The sequence below is a fragment of the Geotrypetes seraphini genome, chromosome 3 (genome assembly GCF_902459505.1).
Source record: "Geotrypetes seraphini chromosome 3, aGeoSer1.1, whole genome shotgun sequence".
Taxonomy (NCBI): domain Eukaryota; kingdom Metazoa; phylum Chordata; class Amphibia; order Gymnophiona; family Dermophiidae; genus Geotrypetes; species Geotrypetes seraphini.
The window spans coordinates 289,935,565-289,958,789 of NC_047086.1; the positions used below are offsets into that span (position 1 = coordinate 289,935,565).

At 46.2% G+C, this 23,225-nt stretch overlaps 1 protein-coding gene across 1 annotated transcript in view; it reads right to left on the minus strand.

Moving 5' to 3' along the window:
• Positions 1 to 23,225, minus strand: part of SDCCAG8 (SHH signaling and ciliogenesis regulator SDCCAG8) — a 462,443-nt gene that overhangs the window by 420,619 nt on the left and 18,599 nt on the right. Inside the window, exons 4-5 of the mRNA XM_033937699.1 lie at positions 22,680 to 22,793; positions 8,477 to 8,599 (exon numbers count right to left, since the gene is read on the minus strand). Coding sequence (XP_033793590.1) covers positions 8,477 to 8,599; positions 22,680 to 22,793 — 237 coding nt within the window. The remainder of the gene's footprint in view (positions 1 to 8,476; positions 8,600 to 22,679; positions 22,794 to 23,225) is intronic.

A 23,225-nucleotide genomic window follows, 5' to 3' on the forward strand; every position in this document is an offset into this window, starting at 1 on the left:
CAATGTTTTCATGGTTTGTGATGGGTGTTCGGCAGGAGGGATTGGTTATCCCTCCTCCTGGTGATATTTTCCGTAGGTGGGGGGGGGGGGAGTTCCTCTATTCTTTAATCAGCACTTATGACAGATACCGGTTAGAGAATCATGGTGTTAGGCGAAGGACTGGCCCCTACTACGTCTAAAAGGTCTTGTTTTGGTCTTGGGTGAATTTTTAGTCGGGAATATGTTATAAAGATAGAAGTAGTGGCAGTCTCGGCGATTAAACGCCTGTATATAGAAGTAGGCCATTCTCAAAAAAAAGCCACATTTGGACGTTTTTTTGAGAATGGACATTTTTCTACTGCTGTTTTTGTTCGACTAACACCATAGGCTAAAAAAGGACATAAGAACATAAGCAATGCCTCTGCTGGGTCAGACCTGAGGTCCATCATGCCCAGCAGTCCGCTCACGCGGCGGCCCAACAGGTCCAGGACCTGTGCAGTAATCCTCTATTTATACCCCTCTATCCCCTTTTCCAGCAGGAAATTGTCCAATCCTTTCTTAAACCCCTGTACTGTACTCTGCCCTATTACGCCCTCTGGAAGCGCATTCCAGGTGTCCACCACTCGTTGGGTAAAGAAGAACTTCCTAGCATTCGTTTTAAATCTGTCCCCTTTCAACTTTTCCAAGTGTCCTCTTGTTCTTTTATTTTTCGAAAGTTTGAAGAATCTGTCCTTCTCTACTCTCTCTATGCCCTTCATGATCTTATAAGTCTCTATCATATCCCCTCTAAGTCTCCTCTTCTCTTGATTATCCCCAGCATTTTATTCGCTCTCTTGGTGGCCGCTGCGCACTGTGACAATGAAGCCGACGGCACAGTGCGCAGCGGCCACCAAGAGAGCGAATAAAATGCTGGGGATAATCAAGAAGGGTATTACAACAAGAACGAAAGAAGTTATCCTGCCGCTGTACCGGGCAATGGTGCGTCCGCATCTTGAGTACTGCGTCCAGTATTGGTCACCATACCTTAAGAAGGATATGGTGTTACTCGAGAGAGTTCAGAGGAGAGCGACACGACTGATTAAGGGGATGGAAAACCTTTCATACGCTGAGAGATTGGAGAAACTGGGTCTCTTTTCCCTGGAGAAGAGAAGACTTAGAGGGGATATGATAGAGACTTACAAGATCATGAAGGGCATAGAGAGAGTAGAGAGGGACAGATTCTTCAAACTTTCAGAACATAAAAAAACAAGAGGGCATTCGGAAAAGTTGAAAGGGGACAGATTCAAAACGAATGCTAGGAAGTTCTTCTTTACCCAACGTGTAGTGGACACCTGGAATGTGCTTCCAGAGGACGTTATAGGGCAGCGAACGGTACTGGGGTTTAAGAAAGGATTGGACAATTTCCTGCTGGAAAAGGGGATAGAGGGGTATAGATAAAAGATTACTGCACAGGTCCTGCACCTGATGGGCCGCCGCGTGAGCGGACTGCTGGGCGCGATGGACCTCAGGTCTGACCCAGCGGAGGCATTTCTTATGTTCTTATGTTCTTCAGGGAAAAGAGACCCAGTTTCTCCAATCTCTCAGCGTATGAGAGGTTTTCCATCCCTTTTATCAAGCATGTCGCTCTCCTCTGAACCCTCTCGAGTAACGCCATATCCTTCCTAAGGTACGGAGACCAATATTGGACGCAGTATTCCAGATGTGGGCGCACCATCGCCCGATACAATGGCAGGATAACTTCTTTTGTCCTTGTTGTAATACCCTTCTTGATTATGCCTAGCATTCTATTTGCTTTCTTAGCGGCTGTTGCGCACTGTGCCGTCGGCTTCATTGTCATGTCCACCATTACCCCCAAGTCCCTTTCTTGGTTGCTCTCATTCAATAATATCCCTCCCATCGTATAATTGTACCTCGGGTTTCTGTTTCCAACATGCAACACTTTACATTTCTCAACGTTGAACTTCATCTGCCATCTCGCCGCCCATTCCCCCAATTTGTTCAAGTCCCTTTGCAATTCTTCGCATTCCTCTTTAGTCCCAGCTCCACTAAATAGTTTTGTATCGTCCGCAAATTTTATTATCTCACACTTCGTGCCTGTTTCTAGATCATTTATGAATATATTAAATTGCAGCGGCCCGAGCACTGAGCCCTGCGGAACACCACTCGTGACCCCCATCCAGTCCGAGTAGTGGCCCTTCACCCCTACCCTCTGTTTCCTACCCGCCAACCAGTTTCTGATCCATCTATGTACGTCTCCGTCCACTCCATGGTTCTTCAGTTTCCGGAGTTGACGTTCGTGAGGCACCTTGTCAAAGGCTTTTTGGAAATCAAGATATATGATGTCTATGGGGTCTCCTCTGTCCATCCGTTTGTTAATTCATTCGAAGAAGTGCAATAAGTTCGTTAGGCACGATCTCCCCCTGCAGAAACCATGTTGAGTTGTTTTCAAAAGTTCGTTTCTTTCCAGATGTTCATCGATGTGTTCTTTAATCAGTGCTTCCGCCAGTTTCCCCAGAACCGAGGTCAAACTCACTGGTCTGTAGTTTCCCGGGTCACCTCTTGATCCCTTTTTAAAGATGGGCATGACATTGGCTATCTTCCAATCCTCCGGGATCATGCCTGTTTTCAAGGATAGGTTGCAAATTTGCTGCAGTAGTTCCGCTATCTCCTCCTTTAATTCCTTCAGAACCCTGGGATGGATTCCGTACGGACCCGGGGATTTGTCAGTTTTAAGTTTTTCTATCTGCCTGTGTACATCATCAAGGCTTACTTCCATGGATGTTAATTTTTCTGCTTGATTTCCATTGAAGATTTGTTCAGGTTCCGGTATGTTGGTTGTGTCTTCGTTTGTAAATACAGACGAGAAGAACATGTTGAGTCTTTCTGCGACTTCTTTCTCCTCCTTCACCGCTCCCTTCCTGTCTCCTTCGTCCAGCGGTCCCACCTCCTCCCTAGCTGGCTGTTTCCCTTTAACATATCTGAAGAACTGTTTGAAATTTCGTGCCTCCCTGGCTAGCCTCTCTTCATACTCTCTTTTGGCTTTTCGAACCACACGGTGACATTCTTTTTGATACTTCCTGTGCTCCTTCTGGTTCCCTTCAGTTTTGTCCTTTTTCCATTTCCTGAATGAATTTTTCTTATTGCCTATCGCTTCCTTCACTATTTTAGTCATCCATACTGGGTCTTTTGTTCGACCCTTTTTGCACCCCTTTCTGAATCTGGGGATGTGCAGATTTTGTGCCTCGCTCACTGTGTCTTTGAAAAAAGACCAGGCATGTTCTACTGTTTGCCATTTTTTGGAAGTGTTCCTAAGTTTCTTCCTTACCATTTCTCTCATTGCTTCATAGTTTCCTTTCCTGAAGTTGAAAGATGTCGCTATGGTTCTCTTTCCATTCGGTATGCCTACTTCAACCTTGAACTTGATCATATTATGATCACTGTTTCCCAACGGTCCCACTACTTCCACTTCCTTTCCTTTGACTTAAGATGTTTTTTTTTATTATGCCCCTCTATAAGTATCCTGAAAACCTGAATAGCTTTGTGTGTCCTGGGAAACAGATTGAGAAGACTGTATTAAACATTACCAGTCATTTACTATAATCAAACTATACCTAGGTTGCTCAAAATATGTACCAATTTAATTTAACATTACCTTTTTTATTTTCAGTACATGCACATTCATCAATATTCTAGAATCCTATAAAATCCTATATATCCTAGAGTGCACATGCGCTCTTGAAATTTCGTGATCCCTGCCGCTGTGATTTCTGATCCTTAGCCTTGTTCCATTTTAGAACGCGGAGGCAGGGATCACTCTAGCCACTCCCCTCCTCCCGCCCTCACTCATCAACCGCTGGAGGAAGCGCAGGCAAGCTCTCTTCCTGCCCGCGTCCTCGCTGCCCCGATTGGTGCTGGCGGCAGCTGCTGGGAGGAGGGCTTCGTGGAGTGCCGCCGCACGCCAACACCTTCACAGTCTCTTGAGCCGCGGCCTCGCCACCCTGATTGTTGGCGTTCAGTCTTCACGCCTCCGCGACGCAGGTGGGGATCGGAAAGGGTAAAGGAGCAGAGTCAGCGGGGGTTGGGCTGGGAGGGAAGAGAAGCAGTCTGCCTCGGGTTTTTCAAGGCCTAGCTTTTTCGGGCAGCAGCAGCGTTTACAATTCGCCGCTGTTGCCGGCTTCAGGCCTTCCTCTCTGGCGGGTCCTGCCTACTTTCTGTTTCAGGAAGACAACCCGACAGAGAGGAAGACCTGAAGCCGGCAACAGCAATGAATTGTGCCCGATGAAATGTGCTGCTGCTGCCCGATGAAGTTCAAGGAGGAAAGGGAGCAGAGGGGGAGAGAATGGCTTGGAGGGAAGAAGAGATGGCAGGGCATGGAGGGAAGGAGGAATGTATGCCAGACCAAGGGAAAAGGAAGGGGGAAAGAAAGGAGGAGATGCCATATGGAACAGAGAGAGAGAGAGGGCTGACACTGGATGGAAAGAGAAGAGAGGGCAGTGAATGGAAGGGGCAAGACAGAGGGTGAACAGTAGATAGAAGGGGTAGAGAGAGGGAGACAGACACTGAATGGAAGTGTGGGGGAGAGGAGGGACAGCTACTGAATGGAAGTCTGAGGGACAGGGGGAGCAGACGTTGGAAGGAAGTGGGGAGGAGAAAGAAAAAAGGGCACATGCAGGATTGAGGGAAGAGGATAGAGTTAGAAATAAAGATAGACAGACAGGGGGCCAGGGAGATACAGACAGAAAGAATGACAGACAGACAGCAGCCAAGGAGAGAGAGACAAGTACAAAAATACCAGACAGACATGTACTCTAGCACCCGTTAATGTAACGGGCTTAAACACTAGTCAACAATAATACCCTGATTTCTAAAAGAGCTAGTTGTAGACAAACTCAAGTCATAAACAAGTATGAAGGGAAATTAATTGAAGACGACCCATCTAAACTAAAATTTTCTATTCTGCTATTTATCAGTGTTTCAATGTGAATTACAAAAGAGGTATAATTAGTTATTTTTAAGATTTAACAGCATTACTGAACATATGCATAACATTATAATATTGTGAAATCATTATTTCTATCTTTTCCATAATCCTATATAATAAAATGCTAGCCACGCATGCGCACTCCTACCTGCGTGTTCCGTGATCCGTAGGTCCGTGGCAGGCAGGAGAGCGGATGCGCGGTTAGGGCCCACACTCGAGTGCTCTGGCCAACTCAGGATCATGGGAGGATGCGCCGCGCAAAGTGCTGCACAGGTACTGGAGGGGGAGGGACATACCGCTTCTGCACATACCGGCACAAACTTCCCTCCAGCGTTGGCAGCCGCAGCACGCTAAACAGGCTGCTTCGCGGCTTTCTCCTGCCGTTGAGTCCCTCTGCCGCGTCACTGATGATGACATCAATGACGTGACAGAGGGACTCAACGGCAGAAGAAAGCCGCGAAGCAGCCTGTTTAGCGTGCTGCGGCTGCCAACGCTGGAGGGAGGTTTGATATTAAAGTCATCTTGCTGGGAGGGTCGCAGAGTCAGCGGGGAGTTGAGCTGGGAGGGGAGAGAAGCGTCTGCCTCGGGTGCTTCAGGCAGCAGCAGCGTTTACAATTCGCTGATGTTGCCGGCTTCAGGCCTTTCTCTCTGGCCGGTCCTGCCTACTTCCTGTTTTCATGAAGACAGGACCCGCCAGAGAGGAAGACCTGAAGCCAGCAACAGCAATGAATTGTGAATGCTGCTGCTGCCCGATGAAGTAGTTCAAGGAGGAAAGGGAGCAGAGGGGGAGAGAATGGCTTGGAGGGAAGAAGAGATGGCAGGGCATGGAGGGAAGGAGGAAGGTATGCCAGACCAAGGGAAATGGAAGGAGGAGATGGAGAGAAGCCATATGGAACAGAGAGAGAGAGGGCGGACACTGGATGGAAAGAGAAGAGATGGCAGTGAATGGAAGGGGCAAGACAGAGAGTGAACAGTAGATGGAAGGGGTAGAGAGAGGGAGACAGACACTGAATGGAGGTGTGGAGGACAGGAGGAGCAGACGTGGGAAGGAAGTGGGGAGGAGAAAGAAAAAAGGGCACATGCAGGATTGAGGGAAGAGGATAGAGTTAGAAATAAAGATAGACAGACAGGGAGCCAGGGAAAGACACAGACAGAAAGAATGACAGCGTCCAAGGAGAGAGAGGCAAATTAAAAAAAACAAAAAAAGACAGATAGACAGACATCTACTCTAGCACCCGTTAATGTAACGGTCTAAAACACTAGTAAGGCATAAATTATTAGCAAACATCCAGATATAAATCATTTTTAAACATAGTGAAAAAATACTCCTGACCAAGTCAAATGGGTGAGCAAACACCAAGGAATCAGACCCTGAGCTCCACTAGTCTTCAGCAGGCTGGCTGAAACAGGTCCCCAAAGGATACACCTGCCAGCTGCAAATTTAAAATCTGCACCTCTCCATGCAGGCAGAGTAGACCCTTGTCAAAAGGGATCTCTGAATCCACAAAAAAGACCACATATAAAGTGAAAATTAGCAAAACCATTGCAAAAAAAAAAAAAAAAAAACCCCAAACAAAACAAGCATATCAGAAGACACATAAAAACATAAGACTAATCTTACTAGGTCAGACCAATGGTTCATCAAGCCCAGTAGCCTGTTCTCACAGAGGCCAATCCAGGTCACTAGTACCTGGCCAAAACCAAGGAGTATCAATATTCAGGGCAAGCAGTGGCTTCCCCCATGTCTTTCTCAATAACAGACTGACTTTTCCTCCAGGAACTTGTCCAAACCTTTCTTAAAACCAGCTACGCTATCTGCTCGTACAACCTCTGGCAATGCGTTCCAGAATTTAACTATTCTCTGAGTGAAAAAAAATTTTCTCTTATTTGTTTTAAAAGTATTTTCCTGTAACTTCATCGAGTGTCCCCTTTCATGCTCACCTGCAGAAACAGAAACTGAAAGGGGCAGTAGACTCCTAGGAGAGGAAGGAGGCTTTAAAAGCTGTGCTCAACATCTTTCTGTGCATACTTGAAAGAATGGACAAAGAGTACCCTAAGGTTCAGCATACCATTCCTATTGCACTGGAATAATCTCTTATATAGTCCATTGTAATGGTTTATTGTTGGGTCTTTCAAAATATATACAATGACTACTGCAGGTAGCACATAATGCAGCTGAAAGCATATTAATCAGGGCTAATCTCTGTTTCTGTAACACCTCTTTTACAAATCGTGCATTAGATTCAAGTCTCCTGGCAAATTATATTCAAAAAACTGCATTGGGTGAATCTCTTCATAAAGGCAGTTAATAAAACCCAATAAATAAATACATTACAGGTATGAGATCCTTTAACCAAAATTCCGAAAACCAAAAAGCTCTAAAAACCAAAACTTGATGCGAACTGGTAGTAATCAATTTCCCTGATGTGATACACACTGAAACCAATGCAGGTGTTTTTCTACTGATCTCTATGCAATTTAAATCAGAGGGCTGGAAAAATGGCAAAGAGAGCTGTAGATTCCACTCAAGGTGGCAATTTTATGGTCTGTCTTTTAATGACTTAACATTACCATTCCAAAATCCGAAATGCTCCAAAAATCAAAATATGTCTGGATAAATGATCTTGTACCTATCTGTACTTGTGTATAAATCTTTACATAATGAAGCCCCGATTGTCACAGCCACTTTGGTAAGGCTTTACCGCCCATCAAGAACTCTGAAATGAGACACAATGCTTATTGGATATCCCAACTTACCAGCAGGTTTGCTTGAATGAGACTAGAGTCCATGTTTTCTCAGTAGCTCCCCAGATGCTATTGAACTCTTTCTTTGTGTTGAGTAACATCTAATGACTGATATATCGTATTGAAAAGAACTCAAGGTGTTTCTAATCCAGCAGACATCTACCATGTAATTAATCTACAATTCATGTCTTACTGGGCGAGACACAGTTTAGTTTTTACATGCATTTTAATTTAATTTTATTGGTTTCAAACTTAGTTGTTACTTATTAATTCACTGTTTTGTTCAACTGATTTTAAATTGTGTATATATGTTGTAACCTACTGATTTTCAGAAATTGCAAGCTATGAATTTCTTAAATAAACAAATACTACTTACGGCCTCTTTTACACAGCCGCGCTAATGGCCCCGAAGCCCATAGAGATTTAAAGGGCTTCGGGGCTGTTGCTGCGCGGCTTTGTAAAAGAGGCCGTTAATCTTTTCTTCTATCAAAATTATTCAATTTTCTATTGAAGTTATTTAGTTATAACTATTTTAATTAGCATTATAGATTTTCATTCTGATTCAAGAATCCTTTCATCTTAGCTTTTGCTGATAATTATTTGATGCTCCTGAGATAAAAAGATTGGACCTAAAGGGAGTCTTTGCAGTATGTATAGTTGCATAGTACAATGAAACATCCAATCAAAACTGCATATACTATATACCCTACCATACCAAAGCCATGAAAAATCTAATATATGCATATCTTGTTGAAAAAATGTCATACTTACTGAGCCATCCAAAAGAGTTTGCTCTCTCATAGTCTCCTGTACTCTGGATTTCATTACTTCACGGAGTTCCACATTTTCAAGCACAACCACTCGTATTCTTTGTTTCATACCAGACAATTCCTCCTGTGGTGTTAAAAGCAAAGGATATGAATAAAAACTTTAAGGCAAAGCTTTCACGTAAGATTTTATATGTTGAGAAATTTTAATTGTACACCAGTATCCTCCTCCTATTTTTAAACCAGCAAGAGGTCCTAAACTGATAGGAGAAATTGTTTTGGGAATGAAAAAAGTAAATTAAGAATAACAAATTGGAAATGGGGCAGGAATGTCCAAAAATTATTATAGATTCACCCAGGGCAGGATTAATTTGTCGAGGGCCCCTAGGCACACAAGTACACTGGGCCTCATGCCCTGCCCCACCCCACCATGCGCCCAGGCGGAAACAAGAAGCTGCGTCAGAGGGAAGCTTTGGGCAAGCAGCACCGCTTGCACAATTACAGTTCCCATTGCCTTTCTTACCCGCGTTGCTTGCTTGTCTTACTTTCCGTTGATGGGGGGGGCGCTTTGCCGATCAGGGTGAGGCCCGCATTACTGATCGGGGTGGGGGCCCACGTTGCCCACAATGCTGGAGGGGCCCATCGCCGTTTGGAAAAAACAATGTTGATGCCTTCCTTCATAGGGCCCCCCTGGCCATTTCAGGCCCTAGGCACATGCCTACTTGGCCTATTGGTTAAGCCTGCCCTGGATTCCACCCATAGCTGATTAACATCATGTTTATTTTCCTTGCCTTCCTCGCCTCCACTACACACAGTATTTTCATCCATGGCCTTCCCCCCCCCACATTTCACCTCTCTAGAAGTACCGTATATACTCAAATATAAACCGGGATTTTTGGGCCAAAAATGGGGGTCCCGGTTTATATTCAGGTAATCCCCCAGTGACCACCCGAAACCCTCCCGGACTTCCTGCAGGCCTGCCTTAGGCTGGGATATGAGGGATCCCTCCCGGCCGACACTAACAATTACCACCCTCCCTCCTTCACGTCCTCCAGAAGATTGTAAAGGTAAGTAGCCAGAGGCACACCCGGGCCAGCACGCAGGAGCAAGCCTTTCGTGCTCCCGGCCGGCCCTGCACCGCTCCTTGATAGGCTGCCGCATGTTCTTGCGGGATTCGCGGTTCTCGCGGCAGCATATCAAGGAGCGGTGCAGGGCCAGCTGGCAGCACGAAAAGCTCGCTGCTGCATGCCGGCCCGGGTGTGCCGCTGGCTACTTACCTTTACAATCTTCTGGAGAATTTCAGCGCAGGATACATGCTGGACCACCAGGGAACTAACAGGTACGCGAGGGAGGGAAGAAGGGAGGGTGGTAATTGTTAGTGTCAGCCGGGGCAGGAGACAGGAGGGATCCCTCCTGTCCCAGCCTACTACTATATGGTTTAAGTTAAAGGGAATGGTTACCAGTAATCTGCTGGCTGGGTTAGAGGGCAGAGGGGAGTACGGGATAATCAAGCCATTGTGACATCACTGATGAGGTTGGCTCTTTTTAGGGGGAAAAGGGTACAAGGAAGGAAGGTGGAACAGTGTTCAGAGCCTGGCAGGGAGAGGGAACAGTATTCCGAGCCTAGCAGGGAAGGGGGCTTGGTTCACAGCCTGGTCGGGAATGGGACTGAGTGCAGGGCAGGGAGGGAAGGGGGGCTGGGTGCAGAACTTGGCAGGGAGGGGGGCTGAGTGTAGAACCTTGCAGGAGAGGGCATGACAGAGGGGACACTGGGTGCAGATCCTGGCAGGGCATGGCACTTGAATATTAAACCCCCAACTTATATTCAAGTCAACCATTTTTCCTTCTTTTGTGGGGGGGAAATGGGGGTCTCGAATTATATTCAAGTATATATGGTAATAGAGAAACTGCAAGTCTTGCTGTTGATGTGGCAACAAAAAATTTGTAAATGACCATGGGGACTAGGAAGAGACATGCTCTGTACCACCCTTCTTGTACCCATCTAATATCTGCACTTGGCCCCTCAGCTATATGATAAGCTACAATATATTGTAGAAAAGTTTTGGTATCATATCTACAGTATGTTATTTGAATGTTCTGATGTGTGCTTATTAGATATTTTATAAGTATTATGTTGGCATTTTATTACATCTCTCTTATTTGAATTTCAGTGCTGTTAAGTATATTTTTGAAACTGTTTCATGTTAAGTTTTAATTTGCTGATTTTGAGTTTACCTCATTCATTGTACTTATGTTTATATTTGGTCTTTTTAGTACTTTTATGCTATTAACAAAATTGTAAGGTTTTTTTTTTAATTCAAAATTTTTATTGAAAAATTTTTGGAATGAGAACAAAATAGAAAAGAAAATACAATCAACATGAGAGATGTCAATCAATCATAACTACGATTCATAACACAAAACAGCTCCTAGTAACTAAACAGCTAAGTAAATATACAAAGACTAATGAGGCTGAATATAACAAGGTAATAGGGAATGAAAAGATGAGAAAGAAAAGAGAGAGGTAAAAGGAAAAAAGTGATGAGTAGCAGGAGTGGTCAGCTAGCTAGATTGTAAAAAATGATCCAGGAATTTCCAGGGTGAAAGAGGTTGGGAAAGATATGTTGACATTCGAGAAATACGTTTTTCAAAAGCATAAGATTCATATTTATTGTAAAGGCACCAGAAGGTATAATCCAGTAGAGGCCGATTTCCAGTTTTTAAGGATATGCATAATTGCTGTCACAATCATGGCATCGATTAACCTGGGGGGACAGTCTGAATGAGCAAAACATGGATGTTGAGAACGGGTAATAATAACATCAAAGAATATGTCAGAGGTGCACGACGTGATGGCTTTGATGGTGGTCCACACCCTGGACCAAAATGGATAAATGTCTTTGCAGTGGAACAGCATATGATCGAGAGTCCCATCAATTTCCATGCAATGCCAACATTTAGGATCCTCTTTAAGTTTAGCCTTCCACATACGAAATGGTGTCCAAACAGCATGCTACATAACGTAGAACATAGACTGGGAAACTCTAGGAGACATCAAAGGTTGATTTGTCGCTGACCATAAAAGTTCCCAGTCGATATCCTGCAGAGGTAAAGAAAGCATATGCTCCTAGTGTTTCATAGACTGGACAGAGAAGGTGAAATGATGATCTTGTAGAATATGATAGTAAGTTTTATGTTGAATTGTACTTGCTATACACCGCCTTGGGCGAATCTGTTCATAAAAGCAGTTAATAAACCCCAATATATAAATAAATGGAGAAGCATAATGGTTGAAGAAGGTGAGGTGCCAAGTTGTCCAGTTTCAGGAGGGATTGGAGGTCAGGCTTGGATTTCAGACAACTCGATCATGGTGTATTATGGGATCTGCAGCACTGATTTCAGTGGGTAGAATCAGGAACTTCAAAGAGCACACAGAATTGGAATGTTAAGTTCAACAACAGGGCTGGTCAAAAAGTTTCTCTTCTGGAATTGAGTACAGGGTTACCATATTTGTGAAGACAAAAAGAGGACACATGATCTCGCCCATACTCACCCATTTCCTTGGTCCCCCTTCTCATCCTCTGTATCCTTTTAGTGCTTCTCTCTTTCTCTCCCTTCCTCCAACCTTCCTCCCCCATGGGTGCTTCTCTCTCTCGCTCTCCTTCCAACAACTGTTCCTGTGGGTGCTTCTTTCTTTCTCTCCTTCCAACCATCAACCCTCACACACACACCCCCTCTAGCAGGTGCCCCTCTCTCTCCAGCCAACTTCCTTTTCTACTGCTGTTTCTGTCTCTCCCATCCAACATTACCCTACATGTTGCTCTTTTCTCTCCCTTTCCATAATGCTTTTCCAGAACTCCCTCCTTCCATGCTGTTTCTCCCTCCCTTGGAGAACTCGCAACAGCCAATCCGACAGCGGCCTCGAATGAAGCAGGAGGGCAGGAAGATTGCTGCTGTTCCATGCATCGGCTGACTACCAGGGACCCGAAAGGTACATGGGGAAGGTGGGAGGGAGGTGTGGTTGTCAATTTCGGCAGGCACAGAAGGCAGAAGAGATTCCTCCTATCCCGCCCACCGTGAGGCCGCTGATGAGTCTGGGGGTGCGCGGGGAGACAAAGATGTGCGGGGCGGGGGGATTATTCGGCTGGGACAGGAGACAGGGGATCCCTCATATCCCAGCTCACTGCTGGACCACCTGGTCCCATGGCAGATCCGGTGGAGGCCTGAAAGGCATTGGGAGGGAGGGAGATGGTAAAGGGCAGGGAGGGAAGGAGGGGGGACAGGGTGCAGAGCCTGGCAGGAAGGGAGAGGGCTGGGTACAGAGCCTGGGAGGGAAAGGGGGGATGGGTGCCGAGCCTGGCAGGGCAGGGCACTTGAATATTAAGCCCCTGTCTTATATTAGAGTCAACCATTTTTCCTTCTTTTCAGGGGGAAAAATGGGGGTTTCGAATTATATTCAGATCGACTTATATTCGAGTATATATGGTAAGTGCCAAACCAGACACTTTTCCGTGCTGTTGTACCATTTGTAAAGCCCTATCCAAGGAACATTTAAGACAAATAACCACCAGAAGCAAATCAGGAACAAATGCATACATTTCACTTCCCCCGTCCTATTTTTAAAGCCTAAGATAACCTGATTCACCCTAAATTTCATAAATAAAGGCTCTAAAGAAAAGAAGAATAAAAACAGGGAAAGGGAGCATCTCTGACACATACCCTATCCCAAGGGGAGATAGTCTGAAATAATCCCATTTACTTTAATCACTGAGTTAGGATTCATATACAGCACTCTTATCTCTAATAAGGGGCACCTGACCCATATCTATCTAAGAGTTGAAAAGCACAGTTACTTACCGTAACAGGTGTTATCCAGGGACAGCAGGCAGATATTCTTTACGCATGGGTGACGTCACCGACGGAGCCCACGGTACGGACCTTTTTACTAGAAAGTTCTAGTTGGCCGCACCGCGCGTGCGCGAGTGCCTTCCCGCTCGACGGAGGAGAGCGTGGTCCCCAGTTAGTATAAGCCAGCTAAGAAGCCAACCCGGGGAGGAGGGTGGGACGTAAGAATATCTGCCTGCTGTCCCTGGATAACACCTGTTACGGTAAGTAACTGTGCTTTATCCCAGGACAAGCAGGCAGCATATTCTTTACGCATGGGTGACCTCCAAGCTAACAAAGAGGGAGGAGGGATGGTTGGCCATTAGGAAAATAAATTCTGAAGTACAGATTGGCCGAAGTGCCCATCCCGTCTGGAGAAAGCATCCAGACAGTAGTGAGTAGTGAATGTGTGAACTGAGGACCAGGTGGCCGCCTTGCAGATTTCCTCAATGGGTGTGGAACGGAGGAAAGCAACAGAAGCGGCCATAGCTCTTACCCTGTGGGCCGTGACAGCACCGTCTAGTGACAGACCGGCCCGAGCGTAACAGAACGCGATGCAAGCTGCAAGCCAGTTGGATAGCGTCCGTTTAGAGACCGGTCGACCCAAACGATTTGGGTCGAAGGTCAGGAAGAGCTGAGGGGACAAGCGGTGAGCCCTTGTACGATCAAGATAGTAAGCCAGGGCACGCTTGCAGTCAAGACTGTGCAATGCCTGTTCTCCGGGATGTGAATGAGGTTTCGGGAAGAAAACAGGCAACACAATGGACTGGTTGAGGTGAAAAGCTGAGACCACCTTTGGAAGGAACTTTGGATGGGTGCGCAGAACCACCTTGTCATGGTGAAAAATAGTGAACGGTGGATCGGCAACCAGTGCATGAAGCTCACTAACCCTCCTGGCAGAGGTGATGGCAATGAGGAAAAGAACCTTCCATGTCAGAAATTTGAGCGAAGTTGTGGCAAGCGGCTCAAAGGGAGGTTTCATGAGGGCAGATAAAACCACATTCAGGTCCCAGACGACCGGCGGAGGCTTCAGAGGTGGTTTGATGTTGAAGAGGCCCCTCATGAATCGGGAAACCAGAGGGTGAGCCGTGAGAGGTTTTCCTAAGACAGGTTCATGAAATGCCGTGATGGCACTGAGATGGACTCTGATAGAGGTAGACTTGAGGCCTGCGTTGGACAGGGAGAGCAAGTAGTCCAGAACAGTTTCCACCGCTAAAGAGGTGGGATTGTGATGATGACGGAGGCACCAAGAGGAGAACCTGGTCCACTTCTGATGGTAACATTGGAGGGTGGTCGGTTTCCTGGAGGCGTCCAAAATGAGACGGACAGGCTGAGACAGATTTCCTGAAGAGGTCAGCCCGAGAGAAACCAAGCTGTCAGGTGGAGCGAAGACAGATTGGGATGTAGTAGAGACTGATGTTGCTGTGTAAGTAGAGTAGGAAACACAGGCAGAGGAATGGGATCCCTGGAGCTGAGCTGAAGCAGGAGGGAGAACCAGTGTTGACGAGGCCACCGGGGAGCTATGAGGATCATGGTGGCTCCGTCCCTGCGGAGTTTGGATAAAGTCCGCAACATCAAAGGTAGAGGAGGAAAGGCATAGAGGAACCGATCCGTCCAGTCGAGAAGGAATGCATCCGGGGCCAGACGATGAGGAGAGAAGAGTCTGGAGCAGAACTGGGGCAGCTGATGGTTGTGAGGAGCTGCGAATAGGTCCACCTGCGGAGTGCCCCAGCGAGCAAAGATGGAGTGGAGCGTGGGAGGATCCAAAGTCCACTCGTGAGGTTGAAGGATGCGGCTGAGATTGTCGGCCAGGGAGTTCTGTTCGCCCTGGATGTAGACAGCCTTGAGGAAGAGACTGCGGGCCGTGGCCCAGGTCCAAATGCGAAGAGCCTCCTGACAAAGGAGGCGAGATCCGGTGCCGCCCTGTTTGTTGATGTAGTACATGGCAACTTGGTTGTCCGTGCACAGGAGCAGAACCTGAGGGCAAAGAAGGTGCTGGAAGGCCTTGAGAGCATAGAACATGGCTCGTAGTTCCAGGAAATTGATGTGATGAAGACGCTCCTGCGGGGTCCAAAGACCTTGGGTGCGTAGGTCTCCCAGGTGAGCTCCCCATGCATAAGGGGAGGCATCCGTGGTGATGGTCATGGAATGCGGGGGCAGATGAAAAAGAAGGCCCCTGGAAAGATTTGAGGAGTTCAACCACCATTGTAGAGATTGCTGAAGAGACGATGTCACAGAGATGGGATGAGAAAGAAGATTCGAGGTCTGCGACCATTGGTTGGCCAGAGTCCATTGAGGTGTCCTGAGGTGGAGTCGTGCCAGGGGAAGCACATGCACCGTCGAGGCCATGTGGCCCAGGAGGACCATCATCTGTCTGGCAGAAATGGAGTGATGAAGGAGCACCTGACGACACAGGCGGAGCAGGTTCCGCTGACGGTCGGAGGGGAGAAACGCCCTCATTAGTGTGGTGTCGAGAACTGCTCCAATGAACTGAAGGCGCTGCGTGGGAAGCAGATGCGACTTGGGGTAGTTGATCTCGAACCCCAGGAGGTGGAGGAGAGAGATGGTATGATGAGTGGCTTGTAGCACAAGCGGAGACGTAGGTGCTTTCACCAACCAATCGTCCAAGTAGGGAAACACCTGGAGGTTGTGAGACCTGAGGAAGGCCGCCGCCACAATGAGGCATTTGGTGAACACCCTGGGTGATGAAGCGAGGCCAAAAGGTAGCACTTTGTACTGATAATGGCGATGGTGCACCTGGAATCTTAGGTAGCGACGTGAAGCTGGATTGATTGGTATGTGAGTGTAGGCCTCTTTGAGGTCCAGGGAACATAGCCAGTCGTTCTGAGAGAGATGAGGGTAAAGCGTGGCAAGGGAGAGCATTCTGAACTTCTCCTTGACAAGACATTTGTTGAGGTCCCTGAGATCGAGAATGGGACGTAGGTCTCCTGTCTTTTTTGGAACCAGAAAGTAACGGGAGTAGAATCCCCGGCCCCTTTGTTCCAGAGGTACTTCTTCGATGGCATTGAGGAGAAGGAGGGATTGGACCTCCCTCAGGAGGAGGGGGGTTTGAGTTGAAAGAGAAGCAGACTCTACGGGAGGATTGTCTGGTGGAAGAGTCTGGAAGTTGAGAGAGTAGCCGTGGCGGATGATGTTGAGGACCCACTGGTCCGATGTGATGACCTCCCAACGGCTGAGAAAAATGCGGAGCCTGCCTCCGATTGGTTGAGGGAGAGGCAATGAGGGTGGAAGACTGGCTAAGCCCTGGAGAGAGGAGTCAAAAGGGCTGAGAAGGTTTGGCAGGAGGAAGAGGCTTGGCAGGTTGATTAGACTGTGCACGAGCCTGGTTGTGGTGTTGTTGGCGAGCCCGCCTAGGTTGCTGTGAAGGTGGGTTAAGCGGCCTAGCGGAGAACCTGCGCTGGTATGAAGACTGTGGTTTGTAAGGCCGAGCAGGAGGGGCCTTCTTCTTTGGTTTAATGAGAGTATCCCATCTGGTCTCATGGGCGGAGAGTTTTTGTGTGGTGGTATCCAGAGACTCTCCGAACAATTCGTCTCCCATACATGGGGCGTTGGCTAGTCGGTCCTGATGGTTGACATCCAGATCAGAGACCCTGAGCCAGGCCAGGCGGCGCATGGCCACAGCGATGGCAGATGCACGAGAGGTGAGCTCAAAGGAGTCATAGATGGAGCGCACCATAAATTTTCTAAGTTGAAGCAGGCTGGAGATGTGCTGCTGGAATAGTGGAACCTTGTGCTCCGGCATGTACTTTTGCATGGCGGAGAGTTGCATTACCAGATGTTTCAGGTAGAATGAAAAGTGGAAAGAGTAATTGTTTGCCCTGTTGGCAAGCATGGCATTCTGGTAGAGCCGCTTGCCAAACTTGTCCATAGTTTTGCCCTCCCTGCCAGGAGGGGTAGAGGCATATACACTGGAGCCTTGAGTCTTTTTTAAAGTGGACTCAACCAGGAGAGATTCATGGGGCAGCTGGGGTTTATCAAATCCCGGGATTGGAATAACCCTGTAAAGGCTATCCAGTTTACGGGGTGCCCCAGGGACAGTTAATGGATTTTCCCAATTTTTATAAAAAGTTTCCCGTAGGATGTCATGCACGGGTAACTTCAGGAACTCCTTAGGAGGTTGATCGAAATCTAATGCCTCCAGGAAAGCTTGTGACTTCTTGGAATCAGATTCCAGAGGCAAAGATAAGGCCCCCGATAACTCCCTGAGGAATTTTGAAAAAGAAGATTGCTCAGGTTTAGATGTGGTATCGGGGGCCGAGGGCTCTTCGTCCGACGACGATGCATCCTCCTCGGTACCGAGGGGAGATTCCTCCCAGAGGTCTGGGTCTCTGACATCGGTGTGTGCGTGCCGAGAGACTGGAGTGGAAGGCTCGGTATGATGAGCTTTAGACCTAGACTTGCCTGAGCGTACCGAGACGGTACCGGGGGATGAAGACCTGTGTCTGTCTCGGTCCCGGGAAGAACGGTGCCGGTCAGGTTCGCGGGAAGACCGGTGTTCCGCTCGGTCCCGAGGAGGATCGGATGTCGTCAGAGCGACGGCCTCGGCATGGGCATGGATATGCGGTGCCGAGAGAATGGGCATGGAGGGGTCCATAGGTACCGATGGCGTGGATACCGGTTGGACGGTGTGGGGCTCGGGCCGGTCTGGTACCGAAAGCAGCGGTGCCAGGATGGAGGGCAAGAGCTGTTTAAGTTGCTTTTGGAGTTGTTCCTGCAACTTATCCTGGAGGATGGCCGCAATGCGGTCATCCAGGGGTGGCACCGGAACCACTTTTTTCTGCTTTGGTTCCATGGGTGCCGCTCTACGCTCCGGCGATGAGGAGGCCGATGACGAGGCACTCACCGATATCGGAGCGGAGCACTTTTTAGTTCGGCGTGGAGCCGAAAGAGCCGGTGTCGCCACCGAGGTGGGAGGGCGCTCAAGGGTGGAAGGCTTCTTAGCCGGCTTACCTGGCGCCGGTGGCGCCGATGTAATATCAGGCGGTGTCGAGGTGGTCGGTGCCGACTTCGATGGTGCCGCAGTTGAAGAAGTCGAGTCCATAGTCGGGCCGGTGCCGAACAGCAGACTTTGCTGGATTTGGCGATTCTTCAAAGTGCGTTTTTTAAGAGTGGCACAGCGGGTGCACGAGTCCGCCCGATGCTCCGGTCCCAAACACTGTAAACACCAATTGTGTGGGTCAGTGAGGGAGATCGGGCGTGCACACCGCTGGCACTTCTTAAAACCGGGCTGCGGGGGCATGAATGGAAACACGGCCTCCGCAAAATCAAACCCCGAGGCCTGGATCGTTTTTTTTTTTTTTTTGGAAATGAAAGAAAAAAGAACCCGAAGGTAAATAAAACGAAAAAAGAACGCGAGCGGGAAGGCAAAAAGAGGATTTCAATCGGAGTTGAAAAACGCACGTCTTCTTCGCTCCGCGGAAACGAAGAAACTGGGGACCACGCTCTCCTCCGTCGAGCGGGAAGGCACTCGCGCACGCGCGGTGCGGCCAACTAGAACTTTCTAGTAAAAAGGTCCGTACCGTGGGCTCCGTCGGTGACGTCACCCATGCGTAAAGAATATCTGCCTGCTTGTCCTGGGATAATAAGAAGTACTAATTGACACAGACAAATTCTACCTGAGCATACACAGATCAATAGGGGTGGGATACCCTTGCTGGCAGTATGACTCATTGCTGCTATTACCCTCCACACATTTCAAACTGCCTATGTTTGACAACGCCTACCTGATCAGGATGTATTAGACCAGGTAATATGTTAGCTAACCAAGTAGCAAATACCTTTGCCAATACTTTTAAAGCAAAACTAATTAAGAAGATGGGCCTATAAGAGTCCAGTGTGGTTGCATACTTCCCAGGATTGGGCAAAACCATGATTATGGATTGATTTGCAGAGTGTGGGAACGGTTGATGTTGAGATACCTTAGCAAAGTGCGCTTCCAAAGGTAAAGCTATGTGTTCCTGCTGTAAAATTTAGATATCATTCTATCAGGCTCCAGAGTCTTCTCGAAAGAAACTTAATAGCTACTTGAATCTTATACAATGAAATAGGTTAATCTAATAATTGAACATCATCCTCCTGAAATTTTGGTGAATCCAAGGGAGACATCATGGCTCTGATAAGACATTTATAATATGATATTTCCTTTCTATCTCTAATCACTATATTCTGATATGCTATTCCTTTACAAAATTAAAGGCCCTGCCACAGATTCACCAAATGAGCAAGAAGTTTCCTCGTTTGATTGCCAAAATGGTACATTTTATGTTTGTAGTACTACTGAGATTTCAACACCTTCTCATAAATTTTAACATTGAATGCTGCACTAGCTGCCTGCAAATTGTCAAGTGCTACTTGGCTCCAAGATGTCAACCAAATGTACTTTTATTTTTCTATCTGCCTTTCCAGATATAAAAGAGTCCTTTAGCAGAATCTTTTCTTTCACAGGCCACATAAACCATAATTTTGCCCCTGAGAACTGCCTTTGCTGTATCCCAGAACACTGGGCCAGTGACATGGGCAATATTATCCTAAGCAAATTGTTTTCATTTTGTAGTCAAGTATGACTTAAAATGTTGATTTCAATACACATAAATCAGGAGCATTCATATGTTTCCACCCCAACCCCCCCAATCAGTAGACTCTGCAAATTCTGTACATCCAGATCAATGCATAATCAGAGAGTGTGGGGATACCTATTTCCGCTCTTTTTATACAATGAAACAATAGAGTAACCACAAACATAATCAATGCATGACATGGATTGATGTATCTGGACTACAGGGAGGATAAAAATCAATGATTTTTTAGAAATATAAAAAAATCAGAGGTTTTTTTAATTTAAACTGGATTGTTTTTATTTAAATTGGAATTTTTAAATACAGTAAAATGCTTTTTTGAGGAAATGTCTATCTAAAGAAAGTTTTCTATTTAAGATACATTATAGTCCAAAAGTGATTAAATATGAAATACGGATTAGTGTTTAATTATGTAGAATGACGCTATATATTCATGTAATGTTTCAATTTTTTGGTAAATGAATTCCATTAATCCATTCATAATGTCACCGGCAATTTTTCTATCTAGAAGATATTATCACAGATGCTTGGTTTTACATTTCTCAAAACTGTGAATTTGTGTCTGCTGATAACATCAAAAATGTTTTAAAATATAGAGTTGATAAAAAGACCTTAGCTCCATTGTTCTTTTTCAAATTGATGTACACAGAATCAACCTTTTACCTCTTAAGTGCTAAGTTTATACATCTGCACAAGGAGCTAAGTGTGAGGAGGGAAGGGCAAGCAGTAGAAATGAAAGTGAAACCTTTTGAGCAGAATACTCCACAAGTCTTGGGATCTTTGTGTGTACAGCCTGAGGTTTATCATATTATTCTCTATTTGGAGGAGAAAACCTACAGTATAATGCAGTAGGCTGTAAAAGAGACCCAGGCTGGGTATATTTTAATGAAGTTCCTCTTCCTATGGATAAGGCAGGCATGAGTGCAAAATGCAAACACTGCAACAAAGAAAAGCAAGACCTGGTGGCCTAAATGAAACATCATGAGAAGTGCTTTGATGAAAATGACAAAAGGAACATGTTTGAATAGGCAGGATCTTCAGGTTGGTAAATGCTTAGATTTCATCATATTTATTAAAGACTGCCTTGAGGAACTGTCATATTTGAGCAAAAATATATTTGTTATTATTGCTGCATGTTACTGTCATTTTAATACAGTTATTATGAATAATTAAAGTGATGAAACAAGGAAATTTCCTTTTTTGGGCAGTACTGACTTTTTCATTTATGAGAATCTATCATCAACCTAAAGAATTCTGGAAAATATCTACCTTCAAGATCAACATCCTCCAATTCTACAATTGCAGAATTTTTTAAGAACATAAGAACTGCCACACTGGGACAGACCAAAGGTCCTTCAAGCCCAGTATCCTGTTTCCAAAAGTGACCAACCCAGGTTCCAAGTACCTAGCTAGATCCAAAGTAGTAAAACAGATTTTATGATACTTATCCTAGGAATAAGCAGCGGATTTCCCCAAGCCATCTCAATAATGGCCTATGGACATTGCTAACAACCCACATCACTGTAGTGGCAAGAAAGGATGCAGTAACTTTGAGCGCTGCATTGACATGAGTAAGATCCAGAATGGGTCTCCAATCATCTGAGCTTTTATTTGGCAAAATGAAGTATATAGAGTATCTGCTCGAGCTCAAGTCTTTGGGTGCACACGTTTTATGGCATGAGTATCCAAAAGATAGTCACAATGGCTTCATTGAAAGTTTATACAAAAGTTCATCGATGAATCCTTAAAATGCTGAACAAAGTCCCAACCAGGATCCAAGTTTCAGTGACTCAGTCGCCTTCCTCAGGGATAATTGTAAACTGGTAATACGTTGCAACTGGGCCGGACGAATTCCAGCTTATAATCGCTCTGATTTCCAGAACCCAACAGTTCAAGGAAATTTAAGCCCAGGCCTGAAAAAAATCTGAAAGCTATCCTCCTATCTTGAGGGGAACCGCTCCAGACCTGGCATCATTGTGTGAGACCTGGCATCAATGGAGGCCTGGTTTCATCTGGGACCAGCAAACCTCTGTCTGCATCCCTGGAAGGTTCTCTGAGAAATGGCTCCCAAGTACTGCTAAAACCACCTGGAGTCACCCTGAGCCTCTAGAGGTTTTCGGTCTGCTGTCGGGCAAAGATCTTGGATGATGATCTGCTACGCTGGTCATAAGATAGTCCAGTTCTTCACCAAACATTTGCCCTTTAAAAGGAAGTCTGCTAAGAGTAGCCTTGGAGGTGGAGTCACCAGTCCATTGCTTGATCCAGAGCATCCTGCGGACTGAGATCAAATAAGCCAAAACTTTGCTCATGACTCTGATGAAGAACACCAATACTGTTACAAATCTGCAAGAACATGAAAGTGCAATTCTATAAGTGCGTTTCCTTTTAGGCAATACATATTCTAGTATAACCAGATATTGGCACATCTAGCATTTAGGTACCCTCAGTTACACCAGCCATAGACCTAGCATACCTAAATGCAGCAAGGATGTGCAGAATTTACAGTATTTTATAAGTTGCATACATAACTGGGAGACATGTCCATGTCCCGCCCATACGTAGACCTTGTTTTGTTTGCCTTTTTGTTATTTGAATGCTGTATACTGAATCTGCATGCACCTTTACAACATATCCATTACAGCTAAAAAGTCGTTGACTGCTACCTGTATGCACTCTTATTTCATATACCAAAATTACTTTTATTAAGGTACCAAATATACAACATACCTTGCAAAACTTCACTTCAGCTTCTAGATGGTGAATATATTGGGACTGATCATGAATGATAGGAACAAGATCATTAAGGTTATGCAAACCGTCTTCTGTCTCTTTTGAAGCTCTCTGAAACAAAGCAAATTGAGCATGATGAACATTATCCACAGTCATCTGAATTCATCTCCTTCATTTTGCATACCATTAGCTCAAGGAGTATTCAAGTTTTGTGCAATCGAGAAGAAATGTGACACCAGCATAGCACAATTTGTATAACTGACAATAATTTAATTTAATTTATTTGGCCCGACATCGCTGGATCCAGGAGCAGATAGGGAGGCTTGCCGGCATGGGAGCGCACTTCGCCCCTCCCCCCACCCGACAGGACTACGCTGAACCAGTTGGAAGGCTCAGCGAGTCTCCCAGCAACCGCTTTTCTTTTTAATTTAATTTACTTGGCCCCACATCGCTGGATTCAGGAGCGAACAGGGAGGCTTGCTGGCGTGGGAGCGCACTCCGCCCCTCCCTCCACCCGACGGGACTACACTGAGCCAGATGGAA